The 19,192-nt window shown below is 38.8% G+C and overlaps 2 protein-coding genes across 3 annotated transcripts; one reads left to right on the forward strand and one right to left on the reverse strand.

Annotated features, from left to right (window-relative positions):
• Nucleotides 1-6,473: 6,473 nt before the first annotated feature.
• Nucleotides 6,474-9,285, forward strand: LOC103717731 (SHUGOSHIN 2-like). Its single transcript, XM_008806224.6, has 10 exons — nucleotides 6,474-6,735; nucleotides 6,889-7,073; nucleotides 7,176-7,213; nucleotides 7,317-7,425; nucleotides 7,532-7,555; nucleotides 7,881-7,949; nucleotides 8,041-8,097; nucleotides 8,180-8,288; nucleotides 8,372-8,432; nucleotides 8,536-9,285. The coding sequence occupies exons 1-10, from the start codon at nucleotides 6,681-6,683 to the stop codon at nucleotides 8,876-8,878; spliced, it is 1,050 nt and encodes a 349-aa protein (XP_008804446.4). The 5' UTR covers nucleotides 6,474-6,680; the 3' UTR covers nucleotides 8,879-9,285.
• Nucleotides 9,286-11,162: 1,877 nt separating this feature from the next.
• On the reverse strand, nucleotides 11,163-17,548 carry LOC103717733 (Inosine triphosphate pyrophosphatase family protein). Of its 2 annotated transcripts, XM_088718239.2 has the most exons (9): nucleotides 17,362-17,501; nucleotides 14,351-14,490; nucleotides 13,961-14,025; nucleotides 13,753-13,816; nucleotides 13,656-13,665; nucleotides 13,429-13,460; nucleotides 13,221-13,333; nucleotides 11,529-11,605; nucleotides 11,163-11,437 (listed from the first exon to the last, which is right to left on the reverse strand). In XM_088718239.2, the coding sequence occupies exons 2-9, from the start codon at nucleotides 14,367-14,369 to the stop codon at nucleotides 11,317-11,319; spliced, it is 501 nt and encodes a 166-aa protein (XP_088574365.1). In that variant the 5' UTR covers nucleotides 14,370-14,490; nucleotides 17,362-17,501; the 3' UTR covers nucleotides 11,163-11,316. The 2 variants fall into 2 exon arrangements, with proteins under 2 accessions (XP_088574365.1, XP_008804447.4); XM_008806225.5 differs by lacking the exon at nucleotides 14,351-14,490 and having other exon boundaries at nucleotides 17,362-17,548.
• Nucleotides 17,549-19,192: the final 1,644 nt, after the last annotated feature.

Here is a 19,192-nt window from a genome sequence, read left to right on the forward strand (position 1 = left end):
TTAAATTTCAGATGGGAATGGGGAGTGGAAGAGGTTTGGGACCGACGCTGGGTTCCACGCCTGCTCCCCTTCCCTCCTGGGTTCGAGTTGGACCGTTGGCGCAAGATGGATCTTCTTTCGCGGCATCCACCCGTTGGATTATTCCAACGTGCATATCTCAAAGCACTTCGAACACAGACTTTGAGGCGCCCATTGCACGGTTCAACAGTAGATTCGAGTAAAAAAAAGTAAATCACTTTTCGTGCAAAAGATACAACCCAGTCCCTGTTCACATTCCTTTCTTGTTGAAAGAACCAATGAAGGGGTGAGGCTACCTTTGGGTAAGAGGGAAATATATGGTTGAAAGGGGCAAGATATATAAAAAGAGAGGAGACCAGGAGAAAGAAAAAGACAAAACAAAGGAAGGCGAGCAAGCTGATGGACGGATTTTTATTTTGTTTTTCCCCATTCTCCCCTTCAGTCATAACTTTTCTCTCTTTTTTTGATAAAAAGATCAAGATTAAGGTCATTACTTGTAAATAACTATTCTTTATCTTCTTTCAGGATAGATGTTACAATATAAGTGCATAACAACATTATAGTACAGTATATAGAGCTTTGAAATGCCCTGTCAAAAATGGTTTCCTTGTTAAGAAGCTTGTGTATGTACGACTTTGATAACTTCTCTCAGTAATTCATGATGAGTTGCGAGTTGAAGTTGTTTTTTTTTTCAAAAAAAAAAACTTAGGAATCGGTAGGGTCCTTTGTTCTGAGAGTGCCGTTGCTTTTTTGCACTTCCATTTGGCAATACGCTTTGGAGCTTACCTTGATTCTAACTTGCATTATGTGCTCTAGATCATCTTCATCATTAGCTGATAAATTTCAAGAACAATGACACCTCTTATGCAGCAGCTAGAGAACAAGTATCAGGTAAGGGGAGGATACTTTTGCAACATGGAACATCTTCAAAACCAGACTGTATGAGGCATAAAGATGCATTCTAGTTTGAACTAAATAATGGTTTTGTCTTTATGTGCTAGCAAACAGTTTTGCGATTTAGAAATTTGGTATGACTGGTAGATTGCAGCCATATATCTACATGCCTTTCATCACAAGGATTGTCCTATTGTCATGAAACCAAAGGACTTGAGCTCATGTTGTATAGGATTGCACACTCTTACTGTCTTTTTTTTTTTTTTTGCTAAGATGGACGTTTTACATCATTCCAGTATGAATACATTCAAAAGAGTTAAAGAGTAGCAAGTCTCGACAATCCCTCATTCCACTGAAATGGTTGGCCATGAAGAAGGCCATGCAATCCATAGTTCCATTTGCCTCTCGGTAGATGTGTCATGTTGTAAAAGAGATGCACCTTCTTGCCAAACTCCAAATATCTCAAAGTAGAGGGTAGGTACCCACCTTCCTCATCTGCCTTTGGATCCAACTAATTATTATAGCAGAGTTACCCTCAACTAGGATGAAGTCAGCCCAAAATGCCTCAAGCATAGGTAAAGCCAGCCGTACTCTTACTATCAGTCGACTTCCAAATTCTTTAATGATGTTTTACTATAAAGACTTCATCATACTGCATTATTGGCAACTCTATGTAGCAAATAGTCTTGCCATATGGAAATTTGGTATGATGGGTAGATTGCAGCTTTATATCTACGTGCCTTTTATCACGAGAATTGTCCTGTTGTGAAATTGGTGGACTTCGGCTTATGTAGTATGGGATTGCACACTCTTACTATCATTTTTTTTCTCCTTTAAGACATGCATTTAATATCATTCTAATATAAATATGTCCAAAAAAGTAAAAAAACAGCAAGTCTCGAAGCGCTCTCGGAACAAACATCACATAAATCTAGAGTATCCCATTAGAGTGGTTAGCCGCAAAAGAGACCATCTAATCCACAACTTTGTCCGTCTGCCTTTCGGTAGATATGTCTTGCTGTAAAAAAAATCCACCTTCTCGGCAAACTCTAAATATCCTGAAGCAACCAAGCATCCTCAATAGCTGTAGCTGAGAGTCATCCTCAATTAGGATGAAGCCAGCTCAAAGTGCGCCGAACATAGTTAAAGCTGCCCCATTTTTACGGGCATTCGGCCTCCAAATTCTCTACTGATGTTTTACTGTAGGACTTCGTCGTACTGGGACGCTGAGTTTTTTGTTTCATAAAATATTTGTACCCTCTGCTCCTCGTAAAGGCCTCAATGTTAGAAAGAATCCCATTCTGGTTGTCTGGAACCCTGTCAAGCCAAATCAGCACAGTGGGCGCAATGGGTATGTGCAAGGACAACGCGGGAGACTTCAAGATTATGTCGTAAGCTTGGGCCGAGTCCCTACAGTATATTTGCCCATAGATAGACTACAACGGTAACCCTGGTTTACTATCCTTTCTAACCAGAAGACAGAAGGGAAAGACATGGTAAAAGCAAATTATCCTCGCTGCAGGAGAGCTATAAATTAGTCTAGTAACGTCTTTGCATGAGATTTTTATATTACGATAACATTTCTTCTGTAAAAATTACTGTAGTACGCTTCGCACGGTTATGAAATTAAACATAGACGAAGCATCATGAATTAGCCCTTGGAACAGGCCTTCCTACCTTCTTAGGAGGTAAGAGGTTCAGATCCTATCAAGGTGCTCTGGTAGTTTTGGATCATTGCAATTATACGCTGCTGACAGAGGTTTTTGTGATGTAACCTATGCGAAATGGATAGGTGAGCTAGATTGGCTCGGTTTAGGGATGAAAAACTGTGCCTAGAATTGCTTGGAGGATTGATATGTATCCAACCTTTGAAACAATACGTAGAGTAACATTATTTTATAATGATTTGGGGGTCTTCCATAATGTTATATATATATATATATACACATAATGAGCTTTTGACTAACAATGGTTATAAAACAGAGATAACAGTAATATGACATCTTTATAGTGCATAACAACATGTCTTAAAAGAAGTCCAAGTGACATGATCAAACAGTAGTCCTTATTTTTCGATTGCTATGTCATGTTTTTTCTTTAGAATGGTCGATAATGCCTGCTATTTTATTTCTAAATAACCCCATTTGAAGATAGAAGTGAGCAAGCTACCATGCTTGTCGAGATCTTCCTTTAAAGCTTAAAGCAAAGAATTAAAAACAAAAGAAAAATAGAGAGAAAAGATGCTAGTGGCCCTTGTCAAGTTGGTTATGTAGAACCTTAAACTGAAAGATATATGCATTTGAAGGGAGTCTAAGATTTCCATCTGTAGAACCTTGTCAAAGAATTAAGTTTCCTGTGGTATATGTGCATCTGTAGTCTAAGATTCGTGCGACCGTGTCATGTGGTTGATCGAGATGACGGGTTTGGAGTGTGACATCTAGTTACCATCAAACTTGGACAGCATACTACTGAAGGGATCCTTCTACGAGAAGGGAGCTCATGCCAAAGAGGATTTACATAAAAGGGGCATTCAATTCTCCTCCTTTTCTCCCTCTTTTCTCAGCCTTTTCTTTTTCTAAAGGTAGTTTATCCCTACCTCCTTGTCACCCGCCGGCGCACAGCCTAAATCCTTTTCTTTTTGGTTCATGATTCATGTCACTACGAGAACAAACAAAATTTCCATGCTTTGGTGCTTTTCTTGGAGACTAGAAATGCTGCGCAATACTCACATTTCCACATATTGTTTGTCCAGTCAATTAAATCCTTTATATTTGGATCATAAACTTTTTCCTACCTGTTGTCTTCTCCTAGCTTTTTTCCTAGTCAGGTGAGATGAAGTTTCACTAGATAAGCATCATACTTTCCAATATAGTTGTTTGTTCTTCATGGAATTGGTGTTATCAATAGGCCTAAGGAGACTCAAGGCTGGGCCTGAGAAGTTTTGGGCATATGCTCTGGCCGGACAAATATTGTCCAAATTGCCAGAACAATTTATTTGCTCTAACTATTTGGGTAGAATGAGGCTTTGGAGATAGAAGTATTTTTGGGAGAGTGGGAGACTTGGCCACAAATTTCATCCAAACCCTTCTAAAATATGGAGATAACCGGCACGTTCGTTTGATGGGAATCTTTGGAAGATTAGTTTACATAGACCTTATGGTACCATTTGGAAATTAAAATAGAGCTGCTAGACGTAGAATTGAAGCCCTTTTGCGCATGAATTCAAATTTAAGCATGTAGATACGGCATGAGCAACGAAGTCAGTGAAGTGAACAATTATTTTAGGATGGGAAACTTCTGTTTCCTTTAATTGATGACAACGGATGACACAATAACTTACAAGATGCATGCGATGATCGACTAAGAAGTCATTTTCTGTCTTTGTTTGGTAGGATAGTTATTTTCTGTCTTCAATTATAGGTAATGCACGTAGGAATTCTCAGCTTCTCATGGATGTCCTTCTTCTACTGGTCTGCAGCCACTAAGAATTATATAACTGTTCCTAGAGTCCCCCCTTTTATAGGAGGGGGGTGTAGCAGTTACATGCAATCGGACATAATTGCGCAATCTTGGTTTTAATGAATTACCTTAGATGGCTCGAGATTTCGGACTAGCTGGCGATCGGTTGAGATTGCGTGGATTCAAATATTGACAGCCATTGTGGCGGAGATTGCGGGATTTAATCCCGAATATAGAGGATTTGGTGGTCCTTTCCTTAGGCGAACCGGCTTGGTTGTTCGTAGAGTTGGAGTCGGCTCGAGGTCAATTGGGCTTTGCTCAGCCGAGATCATGCGTGCCAAGGTCGCTCCTGCCGAGGTCGTTTCTGCCGAGGTCGTGCTTTTCGAGGTCGTGCTTGTCGAGGTCGTACTTGTCGAGATCATGCTTGTCGAGATTGTGCTTGTCGAGGTCATGCTTTTCGGGGCCGTGCTTGTCGAGGCCATTCTTCTTGAGATTACATCTGTCGTCGAATTTAGATGCTTTAATTGTATTTTGTGGGGTAGTCCACTTTGCCCCTCATCAATAACCATGTTAGTAATGAGAGAAAGATCACTAGAGAACGATTCTGGTAGTGCATTGTTGAGATCCAAGTCTAGAGACAGCGCAAGGCACTATCACTATAAGGAGTATGACCACATTAGATGTGTGCTTGCAGCATGCACAAATGTAGAAGAATGGTGGTGATTGGATACGTTGATGGTATTAGTTTTTTTTGGACAGATAGAGGTGAAGGTAGAGAGAGAGAGAGAGGGAGGAGGAGAAAGAGAGGTGAAGAAAATCATTTTTTTGTAGTTTTTCTCAACATCGCCTATATAAGAGGAAAATATCACGAATAAATCGTAACATTATAAAGAAAAAAAGATAGAAAGGATAATCGATGCCTATCTTGTATTTCCACACCAGGGATTGGATTGCTGGTCCTAAAGGATAAAAGTAAAATTACAAAAACCATTGCCAACCATTTTGGCTATTTCAACTAGTACGGAAGGTGAAGGTACAACTATCAGCTAGAGGATGATGTCCTCTCCTCGCCATCTCTTCCAAGCCGAAAATCCTAACCTTAGCCTTCTCAAATCCTCACTTCGAAATCTCCTTGAGAACAAATTTCACCATTTTGTAGAAGTATTTAACAAGATCGTCCTCAAAGTACTATAGACCTGGCTCAATCCAGATCTTCCTATCACAAGCATGATTGCATGAACATCTCATCGAAGGGACTCCAATTGTGAGGAAATAAGAGAAGTTAGTAGGAAAATTAGGAAAAAAATTGAGAAAGAAGAAAGAATCTCTCAAAATATCGTAAAATAGTAAAAGCTCTTGGAATAACAAATAAGTCATAAAATGATACAAGGCTTATCTATCTTGTGTTTGAGACTTGATTTGGAGCCTTTATATAGGCTTAGCTTAGATGACCCCTAGAGAGGCTCATAATGGCTTTAATGATTGTTTTCATAAAAATCTTATAACATGCTTGTGGTGCCCTAGTCAGCCCAAATTTAAATTCAAATTTTAATTTTAAGTGTCTAAAATCTCTTAAAATTTATAACACTTACGTTATAGATAAGAAAACAAATTTAAACTTTAAGCATATAAATCTTTTGAAATATGTGAAATAAGTGCTATATATATGAAAATAAATTTAAAACTAAATGTTTATTTTTTTTAAAATGTAATACTTCTATTATATATACAAAAATTAAATATGACTTGGATGTATGGCAAAGATAATTAGAATGTGCATTCACATTACATGCACCATGCCAATGTACACTTCATAGTCGGCCAAGCTGACAAAGCAAAAGCGTGCATGGTTACCGGTCCAAATCCCACAAGGTTGAACGATGCCTAACTCCTCAAAAAAAATTCAAGTATGCTTGCATTTAAATATCCAAAGTAGGATTATTAAATATAAAGTTTAAAAATTTGAACTTTTCAGATTTAAAAATAATAAAATTTTCTAACACCTTGTGCACTCTATTTTACCCGGACGGTTAGCTCTCATTGAATGAGCCATGCGAGCCCAAAATTGCCTCCCGAGTGCTTGATTTGGGTTCTTTGGTTTGAAATCTAGGCCGGGACTACCCAGCTTCGGATAGTCGTTGCCTATCCGAATCTCTTTCCCCACCCCGCTATCTTCCCCCCTCCTCTCTTCCTCCGGCTCCGTTTATTTCTATCTCGGCCACTGTGAAATATTTCACTCCCCACACAAGAGAGAGAGAGAGAGAGAGAGAGAGAGAGAGAATTCTTGGGAGCTCTCTTCTTGGTTGTCCATGGAGGGAGTTGGCCTTTTTCACTCAGAAACCGACGCCATTGGAGGCCTTGGAGGTAGTTCCAATGCCTCTTGTCTTCCATATTGCCCCTGGAAAAAACCCTCCCTTTTCTCTTCTTCAGGGTCTTGTATGTTAATTCTAGGGTTAGGGTTTGGGTGTTCTTGTTCTGCTTGAGTTGTGATGGCATGAAATTCTGATCGGATGGCAGCCGGAATTCCCAAAGGGGAGAGCAATCAGAAGATCATGACGCCATTGATAAGGAGGAAGAGGCTCTCGGACATCACCAATTTGACGAGTATTGGGAGGTCGCCAAGATCCAAGGCGGAGGACCAAGAAATGGCGAAGGTCGTCCCCGCTGTGAGTGCTAAGGGTTACATTTCCCAGCTCCTCACGGTAAACCCCATTCTTGATTTCATCTCTCGTTATCCTCTCTTCTTGAGAGTTAAAAGAGGTTTTTTTTTTTCTGACTTTTGGTGGATTTGGACCCAATTCCAGGAAAATTCTGCTCTTTTGAAGATAATTGAAGAGAAAAAGTATGTTCTTATCTTGAAATATTGTTGTTCATTGTATTCCCCCGCTTCTCTTTAGTTTGATTTAGGTGGAATTCTTTTGTCTTTGATTTTGGTTATCAAACAGTAAAATCATAGAAATGAATGGCATCGAGTTGCACAAGGTCCGATTCATGCTGCAGAAAGCCCATCAGCAGAATGCGCAGTTTGCACAGGCTAACTCCCAGATGCTGGCGGTTTGTTCCTTATCTTATCCTCCCCTTTCCTTTTCCTTCATCAATCATAGAGTCATATTTTGTTTCTTTTAGTCTTCCATTTACCATGTCTGTTTTTGAAATGCAGGAGTTCAATCTGGGTAAAGACAGAGTAAGTTGCCCTCTCTTACTTTGCTATAGGTGTTTCTGGATAGTTAACCAGGAAGGAAACTTATGTCATGGTTTTGAAGGAAGCTAGAATTTTTCTTCATCCTGTTCTGCATGAATTTACAATTGAACAAATTGAACTTCTTCTGGTGTTAGTCAAAATTTCTGATATTGTATTTATCCAAATGAAGCTAAAAGCAAATTATGTCATGGTTTTGAAGGAAGCTAGAAATTTTCTTCATCCTGTTCTGCATGAATTTACAATTGAACAAATTGAACTTCTTCTGGTGTTAGTCAAAATTTCTGATATTGTATTTATCCAAATGAAGCTTAAAGCAATGCAGCACGAGCTTGGATGCATGACAGCAGCTCTCAGAGTAAAGACCTTAGAACTGAAGGTCTGGCAACTGTTAACCTTACCTTATCTTCCACCTTTTTTGTTAATCTTTCATGTGAATTCTGAATCAGTAAAATATTTTTTCCTCACAGGAGGCAACGAAACTTTATAAACAACACAAGCAACTAGACAAGAAGATAAGCATTGAGGTATTTAGCAAGTTGATCGATTGAACATTTGAAAATTATTTTCCAAACCCTTGATGCTGATAATGCTCCAAAAAATGGACAGTTTAAGGAGAACAAGAACATGATGGCTGAGTTTGTGCCAGATGCATTTCATCCAGCCAGATACCAGAAGACTAGCGGTGCCAATAGGAAGCGTACACTGAGAAGTCGATGTAAATTGGACTATTTCTTGATATCTGACATCTATCTCAGACATTTTCCCACCTTTTTTAGTTCTAATTATTTATTCTCGCAGCTCTGGGAACTGCTACAGTAATTCATCCAGTTCCAGCAAAGGAGAAGAGTGAAAGCAGAAGGTAATGCATGCTTTACTTCGAGTTAGTAGTGATGATACATTTACATGTTTTTCATCATTGAATCCAATATTAATTGCTGTTCATGGGCCTCTCATATTAGCAGAAGGTCTTTGAGAAGGAGATCCAGTAATCTGAAAGCTAAACTTTGTGAGCCTACTGAGGAATTGTTTGAGATAGAAGATATAAAGTTTCCAATCCGATCGCTGACCGGTGATCGCATGCATGAAGACATTTCTGTTCAGCTAGACTCTTCTTCAGCTAAATCCACTTCAGATGCCATCCTGAACCCTGTAAAGGTTGAAGTACAGGAAGAGAGGAGCTCACCACAAGATCAGAATCAAGGGTCAAGGAGATCATCTCTTGGAAGGCCTATGAGGAGGGCAGTTGAAAGGGTCAGTTCTTACAAGGAAGTGCCTCTCAATGTCAAAATGAGAAGAGACGACTAAGTGGTCATAGCTAACTTGATTCCCACCTAGAGATGGTCAACCAGGCACTGACAACTACACGGTCTTCATGATCAGGATTGTTGTATACCTGTGTACACAATGTGTTCTTTTATGATCTTACATTGTGTCCCACCCACCCAAAAAAAAACGAAGTACCTCAGTGAAACCGTAATTGATAGAGGTTTGGTATTTTGGTCATTTGTGAATGATCACAATACTACCGGACTGATTTGAACAGTATTCTTATTCTGGATGCTTGGAAAAATTGATGCTTTATTCAAATTATACCAAAACAATTGCATCATATCCTTCTCCAATGAATGCAAGGTTTTGGCTGCGGCCTTTAAGAACACAAGATTTTGCATGTCTTGTGCAAGTAAACAGGGTAATGCTTTGCCATCATATATCTAAGCTTTGAGAAATTCCCTATAGTATTGTCACCGGGAATGATTCCAAGTATTTGATTTCAGTCTTCCAATTTTCCATTGAGCATGTGATATATGGCTGAGTTACTTGACTAAAGGAATAAACTAGTATATAACTCCCGTTAATGCGATTTGGGATAAAGCTTCTGCATCACTACATGAACCGCAAATATTATCTGAGTCAGCAGATCATTGTATCTACTCATGCAGTTTCTGGTTATCCTATTTGCCAAATTTAATCATCTTATCCATTCCTGCAGTTTAATCTCATATTGAGGCATCATGTAATCTGGCTAACATCCTGTACGTATTCAGCAAGCTTTGTGTCTTCTAAAATCAGTATACAGTAGATTGTAATGCATGTGGAATAGTATCTTGCCACGCTGTATGTTATTTATCCAGCCTTATTGAGTATCACAACTTAGTTGAAGTATGCTTTCATGTGGAAGCTTGTGTGTTTTACGCTACCACTCATATTAGGCAGTTGTGATCCATTTGTAAAGGAGGGATGTTCTGAGCATGAACTCCTTGAAGCAGGTGGATGTTTCTTCTTGCTTATGTACATGTGTAAAGCTTTGGAGTCAGCCACCAATACTTGTCTACCTCTTGGAGAAAATGCACATAGTGGTCCTTACAGATCAGTCTTGTTGTAATAGATCTTGCAAGACCAAAATACACCCTCCCAGTGCCACAGTTAAGCTTGTTAAATTGCATTACCATATGCCGAGTCTCTAAATATTGTCACTCTCTATTGATGACAGGTACCATATTGCATTTCCTTCCTCACATTCACACACCTGTTATCATAGAATCATAGCCACAGAAACAATGGAAGCTGTACGATTATTTTTTTTTTGGGATGCATTTATTTTCTGGTCGTCGTCCTGCCTGAGCTGACTTGCCTAAGTTTAAGGAAAGAAGGAAGTTGTTCCTGAACAAACACCAGAAAATTTATCATTCGCACAAACCTTAATAATTAGTATGATGAATTGAATGCATAACGTGAGCTTGTAAATTGTTTCAGATGCCTTGCAGTGAAGAGGCATTGATCAAAAAGCTGAGTATAACACAGACCAACTTACATTGAGTAGAATAAACACGACACAAACCAAGCAGGAAGGATGGACCGTGACACCGAAATGTGGCATCCAAAGCCCTTAAAGATGGAACTTAATTGCCCACCAAAAGGAACACTTTCACAAGAGCTAGGAGAGAAAAGAAACTGCACAGTTTATACAAAAGATTTTAGTGAAGCTTGCCGTGGTGAAAATATATCCCCAGCGGCAAGGACTGGTAGAAATATTACAAGCTTGCTGGTCCTATTGTGGTTGATTGGAAAATACAAATAAACAGTATATAGGAAGGTCCATCAAAAATGTGCAGTAAAACTGAGATTGAGTTGGAGAACAGGCAATGTAAAGAAATTATCGTTCCTGTATATCTGTTTGTGTAGTAGGACAATTTGCAAGCAGGACATACATAGAGGTAATGGTGGTGGTGGTGGTAACGGATGCCATCCGCTGGATGCTGCATAGCTTAGCGGAAAAAAAAAAAAAAAAATTCTGCAAGGGACAGCACAGAGTGGTTAAGATCTCCTGGTTTGTCGTCACAGCTTCTATATCTTCCTACTGCATGGAAGTGTTTTATTTTTAGGTAATGATTGCAAATTTGGATGTGGAATCAGCAAAACCATATATAATAATTTCGATGATCCTGTTGGTTTACTTCCACGCAGTAAAAGAATAAAGGTCTTCATTTGGCTAACAAATAGCCTGCATTCTGGAAAAGCCATCTCCATTTGTTATCCTGTATCATTCAGCATGCTGTTTCATCCCAGGAAATGCTGATAGCCCACAAAGTGACTTCCCTCTGAGCAGATACTGTATTGATGATGTACTGGTATTTATGACCTTAACCGTGTTTAAACAAAGCCCTGTATGTGGCTTACAAAGTCAAAAAATATGGTGGGGTGAAAACAAAGTTAATCCTTATAGCATCTAGCTAGCTGTGCTATCAAACTAATCCGTCGTTCTGGAAAACATAGGCAGCTGCTGCAAAGTGTGATTTCACCATTGCAAGAGCTTTCGAGCGGTGGGATATCTTATTCTTCTCTTCCTTTGGCATCTCAGCATAGCTGCACCACCAAGTCACATGATTAATAGAAGCATTCATTAGGTGTCAAGAGAGTTAAATTCACCACAATGTCAGGAAGAAAGAATATCTACGTTTGGTCATATCCATCTGGTTGGAAGATAGGATCCCATCCAAAATCTGCAGGGCCCCTTGGATGAACTATTTTTCCCTACAATTCAGGAACCACAACCGATGTGTGAGCATATATTTCCAGCAAATTCGAATTTTGAAGAGTACAGAGGAGACAGTTCTATCTAAAGATATATTCACTGATTTGCAGAGGGTGTGGGAGAAACACGATCAGATGATCATCTGGCCCCAATTATTCTGCTTTTTAAAATTTTTGTTTTCCTTTGTTTTTGAATGACATAGAATGATTGCTGATGAAACAAAGCTACATTAACTTATAAAGGGAAAATAATGGTAGAAAACAAAGACATGATTATGAAAAACATGCATTGAAGCAGATCTGCTTTAATCACTCCTTTCATGAAAACAGGTAGATGAAACATGATGAAAAGCTACACAAATAGAAAGTAGTTGCACTTTCACTGTCAAAATGCAATTGATAACTTCACTGTTAAATCATTATTTGAATAAAACAAAGAAATAAATTCAAGCGGGTTCAGCAATGTTAATAACATGGAAGGATCCAGCAGTCTTAAGAACACTCAAACAGTGACACATTCATGCTTGGCATCAATATGCATACTGAGGTAATGTATAAGCACCTAGACTAGCAACCACACAGGTCTTTAAGATCAACAAGACCCTCACCGGAGACATGGTCAAACATGCCACTTTTTGCTAGAAAAGTCTTCTCCATATAAGTCCTCTCTTAACTAATGCCTTCTGAGCTCATTATCTATCTATTTGTGATAAGATACTGATAGGACTCCAAACTCTGAAAAGAATACATAAATCAGAACTTAAGCAGGATAGAGATTTAACACAGGCAACTATAGTTTTGCATTGCTCGTGATTTTAAGCAGCATAAGACATAAACTGCAGGAAAGAGGAGGACAATATGGGAATTGATTAGACACTAAAGATGCCTTATTCCTAAATCCTAGATCTTAGAACCTAAAAAAGGTGAAACTAAAACTATTTCATAAAACTCTAGGGCCTTGTAATTATGTTTATATGTAACAGCACATTCTTGATGTTGCTTATGTACTATGGGAAGCTCATATAGTTGAACTACAATGGCATGATTATTCATACTCTTAGTTACCTTGCCTTCTAACCTTTGTGTCGATATCTCTGTCCCCATGGGTCTTTAAACTCGCAACAACAACAATTACCAACACCCCCCCCTCCACCCCCCAAGAAAAAAAAAAGAAGAAGAAGTGCCCAAGAGAGAAGAAGACCCAGGAATAACAAGAAAGATGAGGAAAGAGGAAAGAAAGAAGGGCAATAGCCTTACACAACAGAATCATTAGGAAAATGCCCTTTTTCTCAGCCCTCAGTGCCTCTAACTAGGATATGGGGGTTCCTAAGAGATATAGGAGACTCAAATCAAGATAGAAAGAATGAGAAAGGAGGGAATGGAGACATGTGGGAGCGAAAGAAAAGGGAGAAACTGGGGTGCTTCTCTAGAGGAAGAAGTAAAGGTGGGGAGCGGGTGCCCCACACGAGTATTGTTAATCTGTACTATGTTATATTTTGAAGATGCTTGTTACTTTGAAGCATGATAACGAGAGAGGAAGAAAAAGGATTAACAGATACACACATATTCTCAATTATACTTTAAAATAAATCATTACAAAAACAAAGCATCATACCTGTGTTTTCCCAATAAATGTTATTGGCTCCTCAGTTGGCCCAAGAGCAAGAGAAAATATACACATAGCATATGCTGTTTTGTCCTCATAAGCCATCAGTATATTGTTGAGACCTGAAAGGACAAGTAAAAGTTTAAAAGGCCATCTAAAGAGTTCGGATAGAAAACAAAATGGATAGGGAAAATATATATTGCTTAATATCTAAAACCTTCATGTCCAGTCTTCTGCAGGAACCACTTTCTGGTCATCAATCATGCCATTTTTTTCAAAAAAAAAGGAAATCAGGAGTTCAGTATTACAGAATTTAAAAAGCCATGGACACAATATAAGAAGAAAAATTTGGAATATGTGGGGGAAGTCGTCAAAGAACTTCACTAGATTTCAGTGTTCGGATCAAAGATTTCTGAAGAAAGGTGGGAAAGATTGAAAACTTACATGTAAGGTCCTGCAACATTGAAGCACCAAACACGTCATAATTCACAAAAAAATCAAATAATAGAAATGCAACAAGAAGTAAGGATAGAAACACAACCTGGGAGACCATTTAGAGCATTAAAACACAGGCAGGTGTCCTCAACAAGTACGGGTCCATTTACCTTCCAAGAAATAATGGACCAAATGAAAAGTTTGAATAATATGAAAAGGGCATGCTTTATTTTTCCTATGTAGACCACTCAGTAATTTAAAGACGTTTAATTGATAACCATTTGCAGTAATTCAAGAACACAATAATGAAATACCTTTACTGCAGCTATACGGGCCTTTTCTTTAGATATCTCTTCAGGCTCACCTTGCAATTCTGGCACTGAAGAGTTTTCAGTGTCAGTGATTAAAAACAAGAAAGATATTTAAACAACTCAAATATCTATAATATTCTCTTTTGCCTATGTGCCTGAAACCAAACCAGATATATATCAAGAATGCACTTAGTCCAGTTAAAAACAGTTAAATTGGCAGCCCATCTGCCAAACCTCATAAGGTTAGATTCAATATTATAAGACATCATTATCAACCAATAAAGATTGACAGCATAGTGGTTGACTTATGTTATCTAAAGTTACCAAGACTTTCTAGCAGCCAACTTATATTTACGAACAGACAAACCTACACAATCAAACCAGCTAATTCACCTTTTGTTGCACCAAGCATAGCACCACCAACAACAAGAAATCATTCACAAATTGGAGAATGATCGTCCATGAAATAAGATGGAATGACCAAGCATCGGTGTCACAGCTCCCCAGCACTGAAAACTGTTTATAAAGGATTCCTGAACCAAGGATGGAGCCTGTTTAAGACCATAAAGAGTAGTGCAACTATAATGCATTCAATAAATTCTGAAGGCTGCTAGCTTTAAGAGGATACACATTCTTCAAAACTATCTGGTAGAAAGGCCAATCACAGCCAGCAACAGGAAATATTAGTACTAAAATCTCACGATCCACAGTGCAGATCTTATGATTTGGATCAAATAGTCCTAAATGATCTTTTACACATTTTTGGATTGAGATGAACTAAAATCACAAAATATATAGATCCATATTATGGATCATATAATCCCTGGGATACTTAGATATAACTTGACCATGTCATGTGCATCTTAGATAATATGGAAGTTGATTTATTTGACTAGATGGCTCATTAAATAATTTATCGATAATAAGACCTGAAGACAAAATTAGCAAGCTCATTAGAGTGCCTAACTTTTAAAATTTAACAAAAAAAAGTTCCAGAGTTCATGAGTTAAAGGATGATTGAATTGATAGGTAGCAAGGAATTATCATTAATAATTAGATGGTATTTGCTACATTAACCAAACTTTATATGGGTATATGATGGTGGAAACCTGACTTCCTATGAGCACTTATTCTTTAACCATCTAGTCTATAATCGGCTCATTTTTCTTTTTCAATTTTCATATTTCTTGTATTTTTTTTTCCGAGAAAAATGGAAAAATCTTGCAATCCACAATTGATCCAACCCAACCTTGCAATAACTTATAACTCAATCCTGATCTTGACAAAGTTGATAACACAAAATGGTACGTTAGGCTCGTAAATATTTTATTTAAAATTGCTCATATACTTTTTCCAATCAAAGAAAGACATAAAGGAATCCATGGTAATAGTGTCTTTTGAAAGCCTCATATTGAAGCTCCTTTTAACAGCCTACATCAGCAGGGCAGCTGACCAGGTCAATAAAGGAAAGGCCAAAGAACAGAGAGATTTCATGGATCAAGTACATGGTGAGTATTTGTCTATTGAGGAAAGCGACATTGCAGAAGAAAATCTATTGGTCCTGTGAGCTTCTTCTACAGAATGACAAGAAGATGATTAGAGATGGAAGAGGATTTTCCACATCAACACCATATGCGGTGATAACTCAATCCAAGGTGATTGATGGGGATGGTTCAAACTTCAAAGAACCTTGACACAATCTAACTTGTCAAGAGAACAAACTTGAAGATGAAGCTCCATCCACATTTTTACAAACTTGGCTGGATAACACATGACAATCTGGATGTCACATGGCGATGCTTGTTGAAATCTTCCACTGGAGCAGACAATGAAGTCTGCTGACATTCTTCTTGAAATGGGGAAGTGCTTTCAGCTCATACAAATAGTTATACTGTCAACATTAAATGAAAATTAGATAATGCCCAAAGGAGCACTAACTTCAAGAAAGCAAAGAGACAATAATTTAAGTCAAGCACATCTTGTCCTAACGTCTGCAGAGATTAAAGGCTTTTGTTCCAGCGACAAATGAGATAGCACAACTCCACAAACTTTGTGGCAGCTTATGGTAATTAAAGCAAACTGATGCAATTGGCTAGAGAAATGTTCAAGATAGCCCTTGAGTTTCAATCTGTCCTCATAGACCTAAAAGGGGTTGAAATAAAATGAAAGCAAGTTAGACCAATTTCCACATGAAACATTTTATGGAAAAGATAGAGGGGCACCAGGTTTACCTAGACAAGTCATTATTGGAGTTTTCTGCCATGTCCCCAAAGGGGCATGACATGATATGCCAGACATAGATTGATACCAGGCAGATGCAGCAGAGCTGCATGAGATGAGGTTTCAACAATTCTAATCTCTCCCAATTCCCCTATTTCAAACAACCCATTGTTTTGTCTAATTGCTCTTTGCATCCTCTTTTTTCTCACCTCTTAGGATGATGAAGTTGCAAGCAAGAAGTTTAAGAAAAGAGTTTGAATGTGAAGGCTCCATACCAGGTGGGGTATCTCTCTTCATCCTTTGTCAGCCCAATCAAAGCAACATAAGAGGAGGAAAAATTGAGAAAAGGAAAAAGAAAAGGAAGAGGAAGACCAAAAAAACGTTACAGGCATGACCCACATGCATTGGACCTTCCTACCCTAAACTTCTAGCTTCCCTTTTACTTTGTAGATGATGCCAATCACCTGGAGAACAGAAATCACAGAAATATCCTCTTTTTTTTGTTCATTTAATACCCACAGGAAAAAAATTACAATTTGTTCTTTCAATTAAGCCCAGAAATATCCTTATGTATTTGTTCATTTAATACCTACGGGGAAAAAAAATGAATTTGTTCTTTCCAACTAGAAGAGCATCCTTCCTATTCCGACTAATTCTTTTGGTTGCAAAACTGGCCTTGACCAAAGATCAAGATTCCTCGGAAGGGTTCACGAAAACAGCAGAATTCAGCATATTTCGCAAGCCTTCCTTCGAAACCCATCGCTACGATGGCATCAAAACAAGATTCTGAAGTCAGATCACACAGACCATTGCACGACTAGTTGGCGTGCATGTTTTCGATCAAAGAGCCAAATCACCATCTGCCGCCATATTGCCCGAAAGACTGGGTTTTTAACATCGAAACCACACGTGCAAAACTAGGTTTTGCAGTTCAACAGGAAGCCGAGCCATAAATCCAGTATCATAAACTATGTCTCCATCAAAAGTGCTCAAGACGGCAAAACCAACAGGTAAAGGCATCAAAAAAAGAAGGGAAATTTGAAGCATTTCCGACGAAAACTACCCATGCCAAACTAAATCTTCGAATAGTAAAACCAACAGCCATGGGATGATACGCGATTCCATGGAAACTCGATACAGTTTAGATATAGTTTAATGAGAAAGAGAGTGGAAGGAGAAATTACGGTCGAGTTTGAGGGATTCGAAAGGGATGGAATTGTCGAGAATCGCTCTGACTTCCTCCAGCTTCTTGGCGTTCCCCGTAACGAACGTCACCGGCCGCGACAAAACCCGCATCATCCCGCTCGACGGCGGCGGTAGCGGCGCACTCTTAGCAGCCACGGAGGAGGCGGTATTCTCTCTCCTCGCTGCAGTTTCCCATTCAGTATAAACTACGATGGGTCACGTGCCAGTGCACGTGCTCCCTGTGACTCAGGAATCGGGTGCGGTTTTGCGAGCCCGATTCTTGTGATTAGAGGTGGCGGGGGCTGAGATCAAATCTGGTTGGATTTAAGAACGTAGCACTAATCTCGACGGATGCCCAATTTAACCGTCTTGGGAAAGTTTGGGTCAACGTGCTTAGCCCATTAACCCAGCATGACATTAACGTGCTTGACATGAAAGAGTATAAGTGGACAGGAATCAACTCAAAATTTACGGTTAATGCCTCAAATGTAGATTGTAATTGCATTGACCCCGACAGGCATATCGAACAAGTCATTCCAGTCATATCCTTAATCTTGTAATAGAAAGATGTTTTTGATTGTAGTGCGAGATTCGGCAGATGGTGCGAGATTGTAATGCGTTTCAGGCGGTACACATGTATTGGAAGGCAAACAGGGTCGCCAACTAGATCACCTCCTATGCAGCGCAGTACTTCAAGAAGGTCATTTAGACACACCAAAGGGGCCCTCCTTCATGGTTATGCTAGATTGTAGCTCTTGGTTCTGCTGGCTGCACAGGATGAGTAACCGTTGTACCAAAAAAAATAAAAAAATATTTTTGAACAATTTAGAGATGTTAATTTGTTTATAATTAGAACCTTGTTAGGAAACCACCAATTTGTCATATGCAGAATTATTGAATACCAATAAGGAAGATATAGAGCCGTTGGAAACTAACAAGGAAGATGCAGAGTTGTTGGAAACAAATCATCAATCATGCAATTCCCTCCAAGAAAGGAAACCACCAATCTATCAAATGCTATTGAAGATGTAGAGATTTGAAAATCAATAAGGAAGATATAGAGCCAATAGAAACTAATAAGGAAGATGCAGAGTTATGAAACAAAGAAGAAATCTTTCCAACATTCTAATTGAGTTGTTAAAATCTTTGTAATTACTTTTCTTCCCATTCTATTGTTGTAAGTTTTCCTATTTATAATCAAATACAATCACCTCTTAAATGAAGGAGAGTTTCACCCAAAAAAACCATTAGCTAAATCTTTCTTCATGGTATCAGAACCTGCCTATTGCTAACACTCTCAAAAAAAAAAACCATCATCCGATCCACAAAAATTCACTCTTCCGCTCAATTTCGTGCAACTCTCCTTATTAGAAGAAGAATTTTCATGGCTTCTACAACAATTGTTGTCGGTAACTTTGTTACCCTCCGTCTGAAATCAGATAACTACCCTCTTTGGAGGGAGCAAATTCTGATCCTTGCCGCAAGCCAAGATTTGCTTGGCTATCTCGATGGCGACACACCAAAACCCACACGAATTATTGCTGGGTCAGGATCATCCAACACTAGCTTCATTCTCAGCCCCGAACACACCAAGTGGAAGAAGAATCATCTTCTTTTAAGAGGGTGGATCATTGGAAGCTTAACTGAAGAAGCCCTCAGTCTTGTTATTGGACTGGATCAGCCGCCAAGGTCTAGAGTGCTCTTCAAGAGGCATATGCCCAACCTTCCCAGGAGAGGCAGTTTATGCTTCTGCATCAGTTGAATTCTCTTTACAAAACTTCTGAGATGGCACTTGATGATTATATTTGTGAGTTTAAGCGAATTTACGAT

Source organism: Phoenix dactylifera, chromosome 3, assembly GCF_051530095.1.
Source record: "Phoenix dactylifera cultivar Ajwa chromosome 3, Ajwa_hap1_PhDact_Kaust_v1.1, whole genome shotgun sequence".
Taxonomy (NCBI): Eukaryota; Viridiplantae; Streptophyta; class Magnoliopsida; order Arecales; family Arecaceae; genus Phoenix; species Phoenix dactylifera.

Excerpts from the sequence above, each read along its gene's own strand:
- LOC103717731 (XM_008806224.6), top strand. The coding sequence starts at position 6,681 with ATGGAGGGAGTTGGCCTTTTTCACTCAGAAACCGACGCCATTGGAGGC. Across the intron at positions 7,074-7,175 it reads ACATTTCCCAGCTCCTCACG|GAAAATTCTGCTCTTTTGAA; the intron begins GTAAACCCCATT and ends ACCCAATTCCAG. Across the intron at positions 8,289-8,371 it reads GCGTACACTGAGAAGTCGAT|CTCTGGGAACTGCTACAGTA; the intron begins GTAAATTGGACT and ends TTATTCTCGCAG.
- LOC103717733 (XM_008806225.5), bottom strand. The coding sequence starts at position 17,476 with ATGATGCGGGTTTTGTCGCGGCCGGTGACGTTCGTTACGGGGAACGCC. Across the intron at positions 13,334-13,428 it reads GCAGAAGACTGGACATGAAG|GTCTCAACAATATACTGATG; the intron begins GTTTTAGATATT and ends TTGTCCTTTCAG. Across the intron at positions 11,438-11,528 it reads CCAGATGGATATGACCAAAC|CTATGCTGAGATGCCAAAGG; the intron begins GTAGATATTCTT and ends TTGGTGGTGCAG.